At 50.6% G+C, this 16,892-nt stretch overlaps 1 protein-coding gene across 1 annotated transcript in view; it reads right to left on the bottom strand.

Annotated features, from left to right (window-relative positions):
- Window positions 1-10,299, bottom strand: part of COL13A1 (collagen type XIII alpha 1 chain) — a 98,129-nt gene extending 87,830 nt beyond the window's left edge. The window contains exons 1-2 of the mRNA XM_050898824.1: window positions 10,251-10,299; window positions 4,242-4,556 (exon numbers count right to left, since the gene is read on the bottom strand). Coding sequence (XP_050754781.1) covers window positions 4,242-4,544 — 303 coding nt within the window. The 5' untranslated portion in view covers window positions 4,545-4,556; window positions 10,251-10,299. The remainder of the gene's footprint in view (window positions 1-4,241; window positions 4,557-10,250) is intronic.
- Between the last annotated feature and the right edge of the window lie 6,593 nt (window positions 10,300-16,892).

Below are 16,892 nucleotides of genomic sequence, written 5' to 3'. Positions count from 1 at the left end.
CAGCTAAAAGAAACATGTCTCAAATAGATAATCTATTACAACCATCAGAAGGATTTCAAGGGCGGGTGATTTTGTTAACTCTTATTGTTTTATCTCCGATTTCGCCGTTTTTTCTTAAAGGCCCAGCTCCTGGAATCGCAGGACCATGTGGCATAGAGCAAAAGCAAGCAGCGAGCCCTCCCAGATGGAGCAAAAAGCTTAGAAATAACACCATCTAGGTTAAAGGATTGCAAGCAGCTGAAAAGAAATGGGACTTAGCTACCAGAGAAGTTGGAAGAAAAAATAGATCTCATGATTTTGGGGCGGAAAACACTAAGGTAAAGATGAAGGTAGGGGATGCTTAGAGCAATCTTGCTGACCCCAGGAAGACTTTGAGACATTGAAGCAAAAGGAGGAAAAAAAAAAAGCTTTCAGTCAGGAGGGAAAGGGAGTTTTCAGGTGTCCCTCCTTTGCTCACATAAGTAAGGAAAGAGTCCGAGGGAAGTGAGCCTATTGGGAAAGCAGTGAGGATCAATGCTTCCTCCCCATCCATAGCACAGCCCCTGAATCCCTTCAGCATCACTAAAGACACGACAAATACCTTCAATACAAGCCCCTGAGAGGCTGAGCGCACTCACCACTGTGCAGAAGGGTGCTGATCTTCCTCCAGGCTTTACGGGATAACTGCTGTTGTGTTACACACACACAGAGTTCTATCTCTACAAGCACACAAATTCTGGTTTTTTTTCCTAGCAGCAGCACTGAATCCACCCTGCTCTCCACCCTGACGAGCTTTTAGCAAATGAAATAGTCCCAAATGTTACCCAGCACGGGAAAGGACTCTGTTTTCTTCTTTGGAAAGCGTTGCCTCTCCTGCAAATGCCAGTAGTGAGTTTATTTGTGCTCTTTGTATGATTTTACGATGTCCCATAAATACAGAGGAATTCCTATGTGGAGCTAAAGTTCTCCCTGAACTACCTGTTTGTGGCCCATTCCGCACAGACGTTTTTGTGGGAAAACTTAGTCAATTTGTGTCTGGTAGAAAATTCCCCTCTGGTATTCGCTGACACCAGGCAGAAGTTTACACAGTAGTGAGTGAAGCAGCACTGGTCGAGCTGCTTCTCGGAAAGCATCTGCTGCTCTCTCCTTGCTCATCCTGAATTGAGATGGAAACACTGCCACAGCCAGCCACGGGTGCTCCAAAACTGGGCTCCAAGACCGGGAAAACATCTCCACCAGCTGGCGTAAAATTAACAGTTTAAACAAACCAACTCAGCTCCTCTCCCTGCCAGTTTGCTTTATTTTTACTTGTCTGGAAGAAGGGCACCTAACAGGACTTTGGCATTTTGCACTTTTCAGTGCAATCCATATGGTGTCCCAACGGCTGCTCGCAGACCCATGGGAACCTCCAGGGGACAATTGGGCACAAACGTAGCACAGTCTGGAGGGTACCGCATGCTCCAGCTCGGAACACAGAGCAGTATGGGTTTTGAGTATGTCCTGGCTGGGGTTAAACCACAACAGAGCCCAACCTTAAAGTTCCTCTATCAGCCCTCACAGACTTTGCTTCTTCACGTCCCTCCAGCTGATCTTCACAGCCACCAGAGCTAGAAATGTGCTCCTGTGTCCATAGCTCCCCTCACCTCCCACCTCCCTGCCCAGCTCAGACCAGCTCTTTCCAAAGCTGGGGTTTCTTTAAAGCTTTGCTATTTTATTTTGTGATGGATAACACTGAGCTGGCAGCTGTGAAACCCATTAAGGTCGAAACACCAGGAAATTCTGAGGATGTGGCAGTGAGAGGCAGCGAGGGTCTGAGCAGGGGGGAATGAACATCCCGCGTTCACGTCCATCATGGCAAGCCTGGCTGCAGCCCCTCTCTCCCCAGTCACGCTCGGCACTGTCTCTTGCTTTCCTCATTTTTCTTCTCCCATCCTTTCCCTGCTCCCCTTTATCTTTCCTGGTTTTATCCTGCCTTCTTGTCCCTCGCCAGCCAGTCTGGGAGACCCATCCAACTTAGCCCCACTTCAGACCTAATGAAAAGGAGGACCAGGGGAATTTGTTTTTCTTTCCTAAGCAAAAGCCCCATATGCCACCCCACCATCTGTCCACCAACAGACCCCTGCCCTGCACCTTGAGCCGCTTGGCCCACACCAGTGCCTCTGGCTGAATTGTGGAAGTCTGAAGTGGCTGTTTTAGGAGCTTAGCTGAAGTGGGCAGCGGAGTCGGGGAGGGTCTCCTCCATGGGGGGCACAGCCCTCCTCCCCCCACAGGTGGCAGACCTTCCCAGGTGTAAAGGGAGAGGAGACCTGGGCCAGGCGTCCCTGCTCCTCCACAGGCTCCAGCACCCTTCTCCAAGCTATTTTTGAAGCTGTGGCCCAGTGGGGAGTTGGTAACCCCGGTGGTACCCGGGAGCAAGTGCTGGCCCCTCAAGCAGTGGTTCCTGTCCCACGGCTGCTCTCTGCACTGGCTGCAAGGGGAGCTGGGGCCACCCCCAGGGGCTCAGGAGGGACTGCTCAGAAAACAGGGGTGCTGCTGGGCACGTGGGAATCATGAGAGCCCCATTTCCTCGCTAAGCCGGGCTATAAAAAGGCGGAAAGGTGCCACGGCCAGCGGAGCCAGCAGGACACAGGGGGCCATCCGGCCCCCGGCACCGCTCCCGGGAGGCGTCCTGTGGCACGTCTCAAATCACTTGGTAGAGATAAACTGCGACTTCCCAGAAGACTTGTGCCAGCAGCAATGAGGGGACCGCTGCACGTTATCCCCTGCCCGGTGGCGGGGAAAGAGTCCCTGCGCAAGGGTGCAACTGCGGGGCACAGGTCCAGCCACTTGCAACACTTCTGCCTCCCCAAAAAACTTTTTTCTGTGGGGTATTGCCCCATGGACCCTGTCTCCCCATTATTCCTCATCCACAGAGGCCACTCAAAACCACATCCCTCAGCTCCTACAGTGTTTGCTAACTCGAGGTTCAGAGCTTTTGGCTGCAAACCCTAGCCAATCCAGGGACTGCTCCCACAAGACCTGTAAACGGTAGCCGAGCCTGTCAGCTGTAGGTTTAAACTCCTCACTGCAGACCTTCACTACTCCTAGAAAGTGTGGGGGTGTCCCCAGGTCCCCCCAGGTGCCAGGCAGCACTGCCCCGAGGCAGGTCCCAATAGCCACCACTCTGATCATCCTGTTCCTCGCCTCATTTGGCAATAGCAGCACACAAGATTTTTTCAGACACAAACAGCTTTTGGGCTAGCCCGGGGATCTCTGCAGCCTGTCTCATGCCAAGGCTGGAGTAAACAGAGAAAAGGAGAGGTGGGTGGAAATGGCTCCAGCCCTGAGTCTTAGCCCCAAGCCTCCCCCAGAGCTGTGGGAACAGGTCAGTGTGGATCTGCCTGGAGAGTTCACAGACGTGAGCCACCATCTGCTCCCTAACACATGTCAAAACCACTTCAAAACCCCGATGAGGTGAGGAATCCTGCAGGATACCCATCCCGCCCAGGGCAGAAGAGCCCGGGCAGTCCCCAGCAGCATCAGCACAGCAAAGTAAAAGGTGTCAGCAACAAAAATCTGCACTTTTGGGCCCTCTTTATTGACCTGCTGAAGCTCAGGCTTCTTCAGCAGCAGCTCTCCCGCATCCTCAGAGGAAGAGTGTGCTGGCTCCGGTGGAGTTTGGATGGGGCTCAAGCAGGCATAGCACAGCCATATGCTCTGCACTGATGCTCTGGCAGTACCAGAAACTATCCTGGCAGTGCCAGTGTATCTCATTTTCCTGAGCCAGGAGCCATGGAAGGGATCAAGGCTGGCACAGCAGCGAAGCCGGCCCGTCACAACATTGGTGTGTTTGCAGTTACCTCCTCCCATAGCCACGCCAGCTGTAGCATGCCTTGCCTGTCTCTCTCCCAGGGCTCAAACCCACGCTGAATTCCCACGTTTAACCTCTACCTCTAAATCTTTCAGCAGGCAACGCCACCAGTCACCAAACAGAGAGGGCTGGAGGCTCTTCTCTCCCTACCAGGACCAGAGATGAGGTTTCCCTCTTTGCAAAATGCCGGGGCTCAGCTACTGCATGGGCTGGGGCAAAGGGAAGCAAACACCAGGTGGGTTTGAGAGGTGGGAGGGACCTGAAGGCACGGCAAATTCAACCTAGCAGCATCACTTGTGCAGAAATACGTTTTTAAAGGAGGAAAAAAATGGATAATGCGACTATGCGAGCATGCACGTGCCTAAAATCTATAGTACTGCAAACTATACATGCAAAATGAAAGGACACCGACCTCATCAAGCAGTTGGTCAACTCTTCCCAAAATAGCTGTCTCCATTTGGTCTGCTGAGAGCCAGGCAGGGAGCTGTGTGGGTCTGTCCGCTTCCAAGTGGGACACCCGGGACTGCAGATCGGAGGTCCGAAAGTACAGCAGGAGGCTCAGCACCAGAGAGAGCAGGGAGACACCGGGCAGCCCCGAGCCCAGCAGGAGAGGGAGGCGGCAGCATCTCTCCCCGTCGCCGGTCCTGGGGGGAGCCACACACCCCCTGTCAAAAGCTGCTTCGCCGACGCCTTTCCAGCTCTTCTCCTCCAACATTCCCTCCCTGTCCTGAGAAACAATAAATAAATAAATAGAATAAATAAAGCCTCACTCCTACTCCAAGAAGCACAATCCAGAAGGCATAGAAAAAGAGCGTCCAAGGGGATCCCAGTGCCAGTAAATGACAAATAACAGCAATAATGACAAAAGTGGATGGGGAGGGTCTTTAAAAAAAATAAAAACAAACCACACACATAAAAGGGGTGCAGAAAAAAAGGATCCAACTGCAGCAAAGAGGGGGAGGGGGGGAAAAATCTGATCAGGATTTTTTTTTTTTTTCCTCCTGTGTTTCAGTCTTTTAGTTCGCTGGTAGGTTTTTGTTTCCTTCTAAACTGCCAGTTTCAGTTCCTTCGCAGACCAGCCAGGAGCTCGCACATGAAAGTCCCCATTAGAGAGAGGTAATTCTCAGCTGCTCCGGCGACGTTGTGCTCTGGCTGATCGTGGCTCCCCTGTAACATGACACACTCCCTTCGAACTACAGGGCTGGGATGAGCGAGCTGCGCGGCTTCCCAAAGTAACCTCCTCTGCTCGCCCTCTCTCTCCACCTCTCCCTTGCTGCATGATTTATTTATTTATGCAAAGCACCGGGGTGGGATCGGGCAGTGGGACGCCCCTGTCCCGCTCGGTCCCCAAACCACCTCTCCGCCGCCAGCCCTTCCCTTTGAAGTGACTCTCGCCGAGGTTATTTATAGCGGCAGGAAAGAGATTGTAAAGCAGAGGCTGGGCTCACACCAGCCTGCGTCTGTCTTTCCTCCCCGCAGCCAAAGGGCACTTTACAGGATGGTACAAATGGGCTGTCGCGTCCCCCCTGCAGACCCTAGGGCAGCCCTGAGGCACCAGCAGTGGAGTATTTTGACCCTGATATTTTGAGGAGAGCAGCCAGGTCGGGTGAGAACTGGAGGGAAATGTCTGGAAACAAGAGCCAGCAGCTGAGGGCTCTGCAAAAAAACAGCAAAGCACAGCAGGGAGCAACACCCCAGGCAGGCAAGCTGCAGTGCGAGGGGGGAACCTTTTGGGCTTGATTTGGGCGTACAACCTGCCGAGCCTGGGGGGCACCAAGGGCATTCAGAGGAATTAATCTGTGGAGGCCTTCTAGTGAAGCAGAGCTTCCTGTCACCTCCTCCGTGTCCCGCTGGGCACAGGGCGCCGGACAGAAAACCCCCTTGGCGGGGAGCAGTCTCCCCAATACATGCCATAGGGCAGCTCCGAGCCACACATCTGGGAAACAAAGCCTCTTTCTGTTCTTCAGGAGCAAGGGAGGCCCACCTCTCCCAATTTTTCCAAGCATGACATACAATATTTTAACCTCCAGGGTGACATGCAGGCTCTGCTGAGCCCCTGCCTGTCCATCTGTACATCCTTTGATCCCCTTCTTGAGCACACATAGCAGCAAAGCAGTGCAGGGCCCACTGTGGTGCACAGTCATTAAAACCCGGGCAGCAAATTGGTCTTTTAAAGTCTGGGTCCCTTGCGGCTCTTTCGGTGTCATTTACACATTTTAAATGAAGATTTTGCGTGCAGTCTGTGCTGGAAATTACTGGCAGAGAAAACTCATATTCATCTCTCGCCCGCTCTCTGTTTCAGAGGGCTGGAAGAAATAGACCTTCTGGGAGCAGGTTAAAGCAAGCACGAGCTGTTTCTTCACCAGACAAACCCTTGGAGGGCCCAGTAGCACACAGCCTCGATTCTTTGAATGGCCTCATACCTTTCACAGCCACTCACTTCCCAAAACGGAGTTTTAGCGTCTGCAAGGCAGGAAATCCTTTCTTTATTTCTTTTACCAGGTTTCTTGTCATCTCGCTGCTCAAATTCTCATTGCTGCCCCAGCACGCATGGAAAACACCCCTCTGATGGCTGCAGCCTTTCAACAGTTTCTCATATGAGCCGGGCAGAGCCGTGTAACCCACAGATCCAGCGCACGTAGGGTGTCTATTTGTTTGGGAGGCACAGCCGCCCCAGTCTGCTACCCCCTGCTTGGTCTCTTCCCAGCTATGCCTGTTTTAGCAGCCTATTTCTTTGCAAAAGCAAAAGGAGTCTTTGAGGCTGTGGCTCTGCCAGAGAGAAACCATGGTCCATGGAGTTACCCAAGATGCCATCTGCCATCACAGCAAATAAGTGGACAGTAAGAAATGAAGGGGAGATGCTTAGAGACTGATGATAGTGTTTGGGAAGTGGAGATCTACACAGGGAACTAACCATCAGCAACCGGGATGCTGGGCATCCTAGAGAGCTCTGAAGTACACTACTTAAAGACTGGGGTCGAACTACTGATGACTGCAGCTACCTGCCTGTGTTACACATAGTTTCACCAAAGGTGCTCGCTCTCTCTCCCCCTCTCTCCTGTATACCAGCCCGAGCACTAAAATCACAAAAATACACCCTCTAAGCTGAAAACAGAAACCTGCTGGGTGCCTACATTTCATTTCCCCACACTGGCTGGGGAGAGCTCTCTGCTCTTTCACTCTGACTTGTGATAGAGATCCTGCTGTCCAGACACGAGCATCGCCTGAATGACTCTGTAAGTGCCTTTTCCTGCCTCCCCGCCAGCCCCTCTCCAGCTGATCAGTTCATTTAGGGGGTATGTCATAGCTGCTGCAGGCTGGGGAGCTGCACTCAGCCGGGTTTCACACGGAAGCCTTAGCTGCAGATGTGCAGGAGGGTAATTTTTCTATCCGTGAGGCATTAAGGAGCTGTGTCATCCTGTGCCAATACAAATGGACTAATTTAGCTACGAACCTGAGCCAACTGCGCATGTCGAGTCTGCAGCACTGCTCGTCAAACGAGCTGCCTCCAGAGACGAGCCCCGGCACGTGGAGTCGTCTCATCACTCCTCGAGTTGAGCACGACCCAACCTTCAGCTCTCTCAGCAGCCTCAGAGGAGGTGGGTGCCGGCCTGAAACCAGTCCTCCTGCAAGTTCATGACTCTCGAGGCTGCTCAAGTAGAAGCAGATGCTCAGTTGCAATCAAAGGCAGTGATTTCACTGACCAGTGACTCTTAGAGCAGGCTAGACGGCCCTCGATACACCAAGCTTAAGGCTATATCCTTCTCTCCTCAAGGAGGTTGATGCAATTCCTTACAAGGACAGTAACCACACACTTCCACCACTGCTAACAGGTCCTCTGGGGCAGTTATGGACCTCAGTACAAACATGCAATGAAATCTGGAGCAAATATAAAGCAATATCTACCTCCCAAAACAGCTGAACCCCTCTGTACAATGAAAGAAAGCATTTCACATCTAGCACATGGCACTGGGTCAATTGACACACTTGACATGGTTACGTACAGGTACGCAAGCCTCCAGGTTTGTCAGTCTATAGCTGGTGCTGGCACTTTGTCCTTCTCAGGGGCATTTGTACATGGGCAAAGTGCCTTACAGAGAGGTTGCCCAGTGCTGCTCTGTAACAGACACAGAGTGCTCACAAAGGGACACGATGTGTGAGGATTCCTCACAGGGCACAATGTGGTCTCATTGCAAGAGACCATAAACCCTCTTTGACCCCAGGTAGGTACTGTGGGCATGAACCCTTCCACACCACAGGCCAGAAACAGAAGAGCTGGGCACAGATGAGGTTTCTTGCTTCTATGCATATGGTTCAAGCCAGCAAGGTATCTAGAGCAGGTCTTCATTTGGCCTGCAAAGGGGTGGACAACAGCAGCAGGCCTTCCTTGCTTTCCTTCACTTTAAGCGGAGCCTTTCATAAAAAAAAACCAAACATGCCCTTCCTGTCACTAACTGGAAGTTGAAGCCAACTGCATGGAGATGGCCATATGCTCAATCCCACCAGTAATCTCCCAAACTGCCTGAGGAGACCTTCCCCTTTTCAGGCCATTTACTAAGGAGAAAAACCCCACCCCACTTCTCTGTCTGTTGGGGTTTTTTTTTCCTCTCAGGAAACGTGGGGGTCTTGGTGTGCTCAAACGACCCATTAACTAGCAGCCGACATCTCCAGCTATTGTAAATATATTAACTCAAGGCCTTTCGCTGCGTTTATTAGAGTCAAGAACAACATCTGGAAACAGATGTTTTCTGAGTGCAAAGGAGAGGAGGGAGGAGGGGAAAAAAGAAGGCGGGGGGGGAAAAGGACTCTTACAAGTGGAAGTGCATGGGTCTGCAACCATCCCTTTGCAAAATGCTGCTCAGAAGGAGCATTGCGAGGTGCTGAGGCCGGTGCAGCCACATCCCTCCTAGACAAGGCAGCAAGAGCAGGACATCTTAGGGGGGCCTGTTTGAGAGAAACAGCAATAGGGCAGTAGAAAAAAAACTCATGTCTGCTTTCAGGGCCCTTATGAGGAACAGTCATAGCTCTCACAAAAATGGGATATTTGGAGGGGAGGGTTTTTTGGGGGGTTTGTTTTGGGTTTTTTTTTTCCTTTCCTGGTCATGGACCTTCCCAGTGCTCTGTGTCCCACAGACTGCCAGGCTCATGGCAGGGTAATGTCACCTCCCCTGCAGCCTGGCAGTATCTACCACAGGGGCCAACCTGCCTTTGGGCTGGGGGGCCAGAGTGGGCAAGGTCTGGGGTCCCCATGGGACACCCCCATGGTGTCCCTTCCTCAAAGGGCAAGTGGGGTGGAAACCTCCCATCCCAAGGACTATGAAGGACCAAGGGGTCCTGCTCTGACTTGGAGTCTCAATGATGCCATGGCTCAAGTTTAGACAAGATTTAGAGAATTACATAGTGATACTAGGGACAAAAAGCAAGCAGGCACATGTGTACTGAAAAATATATCCCATGACGTTATTGGTGAAACTCCATTCTCAACTAGATACACTTTGGCTTAGGTGCCAGAGATGCCTAAGGTACAATGGAGGTCTAAAACCTGGATTTCTTTTAAGGGAAATGCAGTTGTGCCCATACTCATACACTTGCTTTTAAAAAAAAAAAAAACCCAACCAGTATTTTGTCTTGTTTAACCCCAGGTTCACCTCTGACATCTTCAGCCCTGTCTCTCCTCTGATATGCAGCTACAAATACTTTACTGGTCAGGTCAGGAATATTGAGTATTACCTACCTAATTTGGCAGTTGTTTATAGGAAGTATTAAGTAGCCTATGGAGCAGAACAATTCCCGCCTGAGGAGCTGCTCTAACCCATTGTGGAGTTATAGAATAAAGACACATTTGATCCTTTGGGAAAAGGGTTATGAAAATACATGGAAAAAATGTACTGTCCACGCATAGTAATATCATGGCTGTTTTCAATCACTTCGTCTCCTACAAAACAAAAGGGCTCGCTGCACAATATAAACTCCTAGCCTTGACAACAGCAAGGGCAGAAAGGAAGAATCGAAGCTAGCAGTATCTGGTTGGGGCTTTATATTTTCATAACCCTAAAATGCCTGAGCTCATTGTTGCCTCCATCCCATCAAATCCAAACCAGCTTCATGAAGCCGCAGTGGTGGGAACCTGTCCCCTGAGCTGTGTGAGAACAACTGAGCGGAGCTGGGCTGCGCCAGGGGAAGGAGCAGGAGCCCGGCCACCAGCAGCTCCTGCAGAGGTTGGGTCAGAGCCTTCAAGGGAGGATGAAGCAAACCCGGGTTTTGCACAGTTTGGGGCCAGCCCTTCCTAATGGCTGACCACCCTTTCTCCCTCACCCCCTGCAGAGGGAAGGCTTTGCGGGAGGAGAGCACCAGGCAGCAAGTAGTGGACGCATAGTTAAGCTGCCCACACTCCTCCTTGTGTTTTCAAGTGACCTCTCACCTTTTGTTCAGAAGATGAGAGGAATGGCTCTGAGCAAACCAGGCTCTGCACCCTTTGTGGAGGAAGGAACTTTTTTCTCCCCAACAGAAGCATTTCACGGTCAAGTTCGGCATGGGGAGAAGTTTCACTTCAGCAGTAGTTTGGGTTTTTTCCTTCTGGTCTGGAGCTGATTTTTAATGGGTCATGCTTGGTGCCCTCGGAGTCTGTAGAGATGGTCATCTCCACTAGCCTGATTTTCACTGTTATTGTGGTTCTTGCAGAGCCTGGGTGGGAAAGAGAAGCTAATTAAGAAGAACAACATTGCTACAAATAAGACAAGAAAAAGCCTCCACCTCTGCAGCACTATTCCCCCATTATCTTGCTAGTCTAAAATTTCACACAGCAGCCTGTGGGAGATGGGTTTTGCTCAGGACTGAGGTACACCTATGCCGAGAAAGCTGCTTTGGAAACACTTGTTGTTTTGGTGAACCTGGGAAATCCCTGGTACAGACCATCACAAGCTGTCAGCACGGCTAGAGCAGTGCAAAGCGTTAGCCATAGCAAAGAGGCATGCAAACTGAATGCTCAAAATCTGCTCATACAGGTGGCAAAATAAGGGTGAGATTTTCAGGCATGAAACCAGCAGAGCCAGCTCCAAAGGTGAGGGGCAGCTATCTCTGGAACACAATATTCCCCAGCACAAGGCTGGGGCTCAGAGGAAGAGCTCCTCAGTTCTCCACTGCAACTCCCCCCGGCCCTTTGCTGAGCAGAAAGCCTCCCTTTAATAAAGCCAAGCTCAGGCATTGCAAGCTCAGTTAGTTACTCATGCACCAAGGTGCTCACCATGGTGCATTGGCATGCATGGGACTGATAAGTCAGAGCACCAATTTGCATTTGGATTTACCATTAAATAGTTTAGTGAGAAGCTACTGCTGAATACCTTCAGCCTCATTGCCCAGCTGGTCTATTGCATCCACCCCAAAGCCCACCCTCCTCCTGCCTCTCCCTCACTTCTGGCAGGCACAGGGTTCCCGTTCATCCTCCACTACCTATTTCCACACACACACACACACACACACCACGAAGAAAACCCTTTCTCTTCACCTTTGGCAGATGCAGATCAGGCTTGTAAATCCAGACTGCCAGCAACCTGGGACAACCAGTCAACATATGCGGGGTGAACACGCTATAGGGTGAGCTGGAAGCCCCAAAATCCTGGTGCCAAACAGGCCTGCCCAGGGGAGACCAGATGCCATGTGCATTCCCAGAGGCAGGCAGAGCTGTGTCACAGCTCTGTCTAGGAAACCAAACCCTACAGTGCCGGGGCAGGCAAGTATCCCTGTGCAAGCAGCCGGGGAACCCGCAGCAGCTTTGTACGGACTTTGAAGTTAATGAATCAGAGCTGGGAGGATTGGGAAACCCAGACTAAGTGTCAACTGCACTGGGGAAAGCAAAAATAATGAAGCAAGGCTCCCCTAGAAGACTGATTGTTTCAGAGTCCAGAAGTGAAGGGGAATGGATACAGCAAGCTCAGGAAATTGAAAACAACTTTTGGTAAATACTTCCTCTCACTCCAACACTTGGTCTTTTATCAAAGCTCGTTCAGACCCTGACAGCAGTGCGCAAAGCAGCTCTGCTCCGTCGTAATGCAAAAGACAGGCCCAGCGGCCGGTAGGTTAGTGGCTAACGGAGGGGAGTCGGGTTCAATTTCCCTGGAAATTGCTCGCAGAGGAAAGCCAGGAGACAAGGAGTACTGCTAACGTCCTTCTGTGACGCCACTGCTTCCCCTACACAGGGCAAAGCTCTCGCTCATGCCCTCTGCCTCCCACACCGCAGCTCCCCACAGCTCGTCCCCGCACTCGAGCAGGAGGGAGAGGAAAGCAAAAGCGAAGCAGGAAGGACGTGAGCCCCCATCCCTGGGAGCAGATTGATGGTGTCGGAGAGCAGCATGGCTCCCTGCGTCAGGGTTTTCCCTCCCACCACTGTTACTTTCGCAGCACCTGATGTAAATCCTCCTGGCAGGGTGGTTAATCTGGCTTATTAAAGATAGCTCTATCAGTAAATCCTCAGCCATCTACAGAGTCTTTTCCAGCTTGTTGAGTTTTTAGCTGCCACCTGGGGCTTGTCTCCTTTCAGCAGCATCGCAAGGGGACTACGGAAACATGCGTTTCCGCCCCAAAGGCACCCCTGGCAAGGCCAGTTCACATGTGGGATGCGCAGGGCACAGCCAGTGCTGCAGTATTCCATCAAGGCACTGCATCCCCATCAGGCTGGACACTCAAGGGCCATATCCAAAGCAAAGTGCCAAGAAAACAACTTGTTTTAAGAGAAAGAGCCCAACTCCTTTCGCTTGGGACTCATTAAAGTCAATGGAAAAAAGCCCTTTTTAGCTTCCCTAGGCTTTGCCACTTATGTCTGACGCCAGCTTGACGTCACTGTAGTCACTCCAGATTTATGCTGGTTCAGAAAAAGGGAATCCGTTGTGACAGGTTCCGATGAGAAAACGGGAGAGCTGGGTGCTCCAGCCACAAAACTCAGTATCCATGTGGAAAAGCCAAGCCCCCCATTTTTACCACAGGCATCTGAAACCGCCTCTTGATGCATTATAACATTCTCCCTCTTTCTCCTCAATAAATCCTCCTCAATAAATGCACTTCATGTGCATGAGAATAAAAATAATTGGAAGTTACTCCAGAGCACTGGTACCTGCTTCAAATTTGAGAGGCCTGTTGCTGATTACAAACAGTGGGGAGTAAAGTACATATACTTACTAGATCAATATTAAGAAGTAGTAAACACACCCTTGCAATTTCCCTTTAAGGACATTAGCCTCTAATGGTGGTTCACATCCTTCAGGCTCAAAATATTTGGCCACATACTGCTACCAATGCAGTGAATAAAAAAACCCCACTTCTCTGCTTTAAGAGGGGTCAGCAGGGAAAGGGTGTGAGAGCCCCTCTTCGCAGGCACTGCTGCCCACCACCCACCTTGCAAATGCCCATCCTGCCCCTATCAGTGGATGTTGCGATGGATCAGGGCAAAGCCACCATAACCCGTGCCATCCACAGAGGTTTGCCTTTCTCGAGGGCTCTGCTGCACGTCAGCGAGGGGAGAGCTGCCTCCCACTGGTACCCCTGCCTCGGCAGTGGGGAACGGTGCTTGGCTGTGCGCACAACTGTCCCTGCATATTTGGAGTGCAGGGGTTAGCGCAGAGGCTGAAATATCACGCCTATCAGTAGGGCCCTGTGAACAGAAAATAGCAGAGGATCTGGTGGCAGTTTCCTTTCAAGACGTACAGGAATAGCAGCACACATCTCTGCCGGATCATATGGACTGAATTCCTCAGCCCGAATCATTCGGCTTTGAATTCTTTTGCAAACCATTTTTTTCCCCCTTGGCTTGTTTGTTGTTTCAGGACCACTAAATTACCAAGAATGGTTTATATTATATAACCACCCTGTCCTTATTGCATTTCGGGGAGGAGACTGACAAACAGCCAGATCTAATTTGTACTTTAAATTGGCTTCTGGGCCAGACAGTCATGCCTTCCAGATGGAAAATCCAGTTGCACTCACCAGCAGATATCCCAGTGCATTCGGCTCCCAAATCAGCTTTGTCCAAAGCATGCTCTGGCATGCAATTTGCTTTTTTACAGCCTAAGAGCGGCTGATGGTCACCGCAGTCCCTGATGAGGCAGCATCACTTTCCATCACCTGTACCAGTTCAGCTGTCAGCCCTGCCTCGCTGTCCTGTTGTTTTTCCTAGAAGCCTATCCAACAGCTGTAGCAGCTCTATAACTGCCAGATTTGGGATTTGTCTCCCTGGGAAAGTCCTTTCAGGTTGCCTTTTCCAAGGGTGACTCTCTGCTATGCTTGTTCAACCTGTTTAACACTACCCCTAATCAAAAATAATTTTAAGAAAGCAAATGCCATGCTGCTTTTCACACATGCAAAGACTTGGATGGCGCAAGATCCTCTCGTCTCCTGCCAGGACAGAATCAAGGATACATTCAACCCCGGTTTAGGTTACAGCCAGGGCCTGGCTGGTGGCACGTTATGCATGGGACACTAGCATTGCTCAGAGCCACAGGGTGTTAAAGTGCTGCCATTGACAGCGACAAGCCTGAGCTGTCACTTGCTTTGTTGGGTGCTAGCGAGGCAAGGTGGCAACTGCCTTGAGACAGCCCCCAAACGTGGCTGAGAGCAGGTCTGAACTGCCCTGTTCCGCATGTCCAATTTGGGGACCTGGTGGGAATAGCAGCCCAGGCTAAGATGCACAAATTTTATCTCACAGGCAGGAGCAATGCCTGGGGCTGGCCATTTGCTTGTATTCATCCACAGGGAAACAGCATTGGAAGATGCCCATCATCTGCACTGGAGGCGGGCATAAGTCTGCATATAGGGTGGCCTCAGATAGAGGGTCTGTGGCTTCCTCACAGTCCATGACTTTTTTGTCCTTTTAGCCTTTCTGTTGCAAGCCATATATAGTTCTAGGGCTGTATGGCCTGATGGATAGACAATTTGGTCTTTTTCCCACCTCTGCCACTCTTCTGCTTGGTGGCCTTCAGCATGGCCTTTCATTCTTTGAGTCTTCATCCCTTTCCTCCTCAGTGAAACAAGGCTACTCGTTAAGTTGCTTTAAGATAAACTGCTGACCAGGGTTATTGTTCAAGGAAAAAAGATGAATAAACAGTCAGCCACAAAGCGTTTCAAGCTGGAGTTATCAAACCCGTACCTTGCAAGTCCTGAATCTCATGCCGTCCATGAACACATCCTCCTCCTGGTCTGGAAAGGCTCCTGTCACCAGGGCATCATTTAAAAGCCTGCTCACGTTTACCTCACACCTCCAAGAGACATGTGCCATGTATCATCCAGGGAAAGGCAATGAGCAGTGCTGAGGAAGACCTGAAAAGCCCTTAGGGACAGCACTGACTGAGCCTCCCTCTTAATGCTTTGTCTGATGCTGATTGATAGAAGAAAAACCATCCCATTGCAACGCCTCTGTGTCCTTCCCAAGTTTCTCCATCTTTTCGGGGGCTTCGTCTGCCTAGCAACATGCATGGGACTGAAATGAGCTTTTTGGGGAAAGGTTAAGAACAAGCTTCCTTGGGGCCATCGTCTATGGCCAGCCAGAGCTTGCAAGGAACGTCAGAAGATTGTCGATCATGCTGTAGATGGGCAAGATCACTCCTGAAAGGCTTCATGAGAAGCCCACCCCCTAAAAGCCAATGCTGCAGCTGAGAGCATTTGGATAGACTGAGCCCTGATGGGCCTCGCAATGAGCACTGCATTACACAAGAACAGGACTACAGTGGCTGGCCTGGACGGAGAGGCTCAGCCAGGCTGCATTTCTTGTGTGGGAGAGCAGAGGTGGTGAGCAACACACAGCAGAGACGTGCAGATCTGCCGCCAGGTCTCCACTACATAGCCTAACAGTACCCACACATCTCCAGAGTCTCCATTTCCCAGTACCTCTTGTAGGGACACACATTTAGCAAAGAAGTGTAAACCACCATCAAATCTGAGTGGTTGCACTTTACAGCCACTTCAGCTCAGGCCCAAACAATTGCAGAGAGTCCACAGTAGCGAAGACCAGGCCCATATATTAAAGGAGTAGTTTGTTTTAGTTTCACTCCCCTGCCCACATCTCTCCGAAACTGCCCTCTGTTTGTTTGGGATATTTGCAGGCATGCAATGTTTTCCTGGCCGACTTCGCAAGGGACATTGCCGTCATAACAGGCTCTGCCTTTGACTCCTGTGCTGCTGTACCCAAGTCCTCGGACTCCTCTGCGGAGTAAATCAAATGATGTGTGCAAAAGCAGACATGAAAAAATAACATATGCCGAAGGACTGACATGTTAAACTATGAGCAATAACTGCAGGTGTGCAAGAGAGCTGCAGGGCTGATGCTTATTGCTCCACTGGATTAAAAAAAAAAAGTCTCAAGGACCAGGGAGCTACACAGCAGGATTCAAGTCAAACTCGTGCAATTCTCCCTTCTCCCTAGAAGCTGGCATTTTGGAAAGTGGGGAAACTGCAGCACAGTGAACCCAAAACTGCTCCCAAACATTCTTGGGTTGTAAATCGCTCCCCGCAGCCCCTGCCCCCATTTGATGCTCTCCTCACGCAGGATCGGGAGGCCCAGCAGCAGGGACTAGCGAGAACTGGTTTCTGAAAAGATGGAAAACAAGTTTCCTGAGGGAAAAGAAAAATCAGGCTTGTTTCACTTTGAAGGCTTGTTTGTTTGGCGCCTTTGGAAAAAGGAAGAAAAACAGTGATGTTTTTGATAAAAACAATACCCAAATGCAGAAAGAAATAATGAAAAATGAAATAAGACAGTTATGTCTTGACAAAAAATGTTGGCCAGCCACACTGCACACTGCTATGTCTAAGTCAGACATGGCTCAGCATCGCACAGCAGCAAGGGTCCTCACAGACCATAGCTGGCAACAGCCACTGAAAAATCCTGCCCTTGCTTGGAGCTCACACCCCCACAGTTTAATATAAATTGTCTGCAATTTGTATGGATGGTATGATCTCAGCAGCATGCATATTTATCTACCTGTTAATGCCGTGCTGTTGCCTGCCACACATCAGGGTCACTTGGTCTCTTCTTCTTGCTCTGCCTCCATAAAGACAGGGCCAGGTTTGCAGCAGCAGCCTG

This window comes from Gymnogyps californianus, chromosome 6 (genome assembly GCF_018139145.2).
Source record: "Gymnogyps californianus isolate 813 chromosome 6, ASM1813914v2, whole genome shotgun sequence".
NCBI classification, from domain to species: Eukaryota; Metazoa; Chordata; class Aves; order Accipitriformes; family Cathartidae; genus Gymnogyps; species Gymnogyps californianus.
Note: the sequence above shows the minus strand (reverse complement) of the source record. Positions and strands in the feature narration are given on the sequence as shown.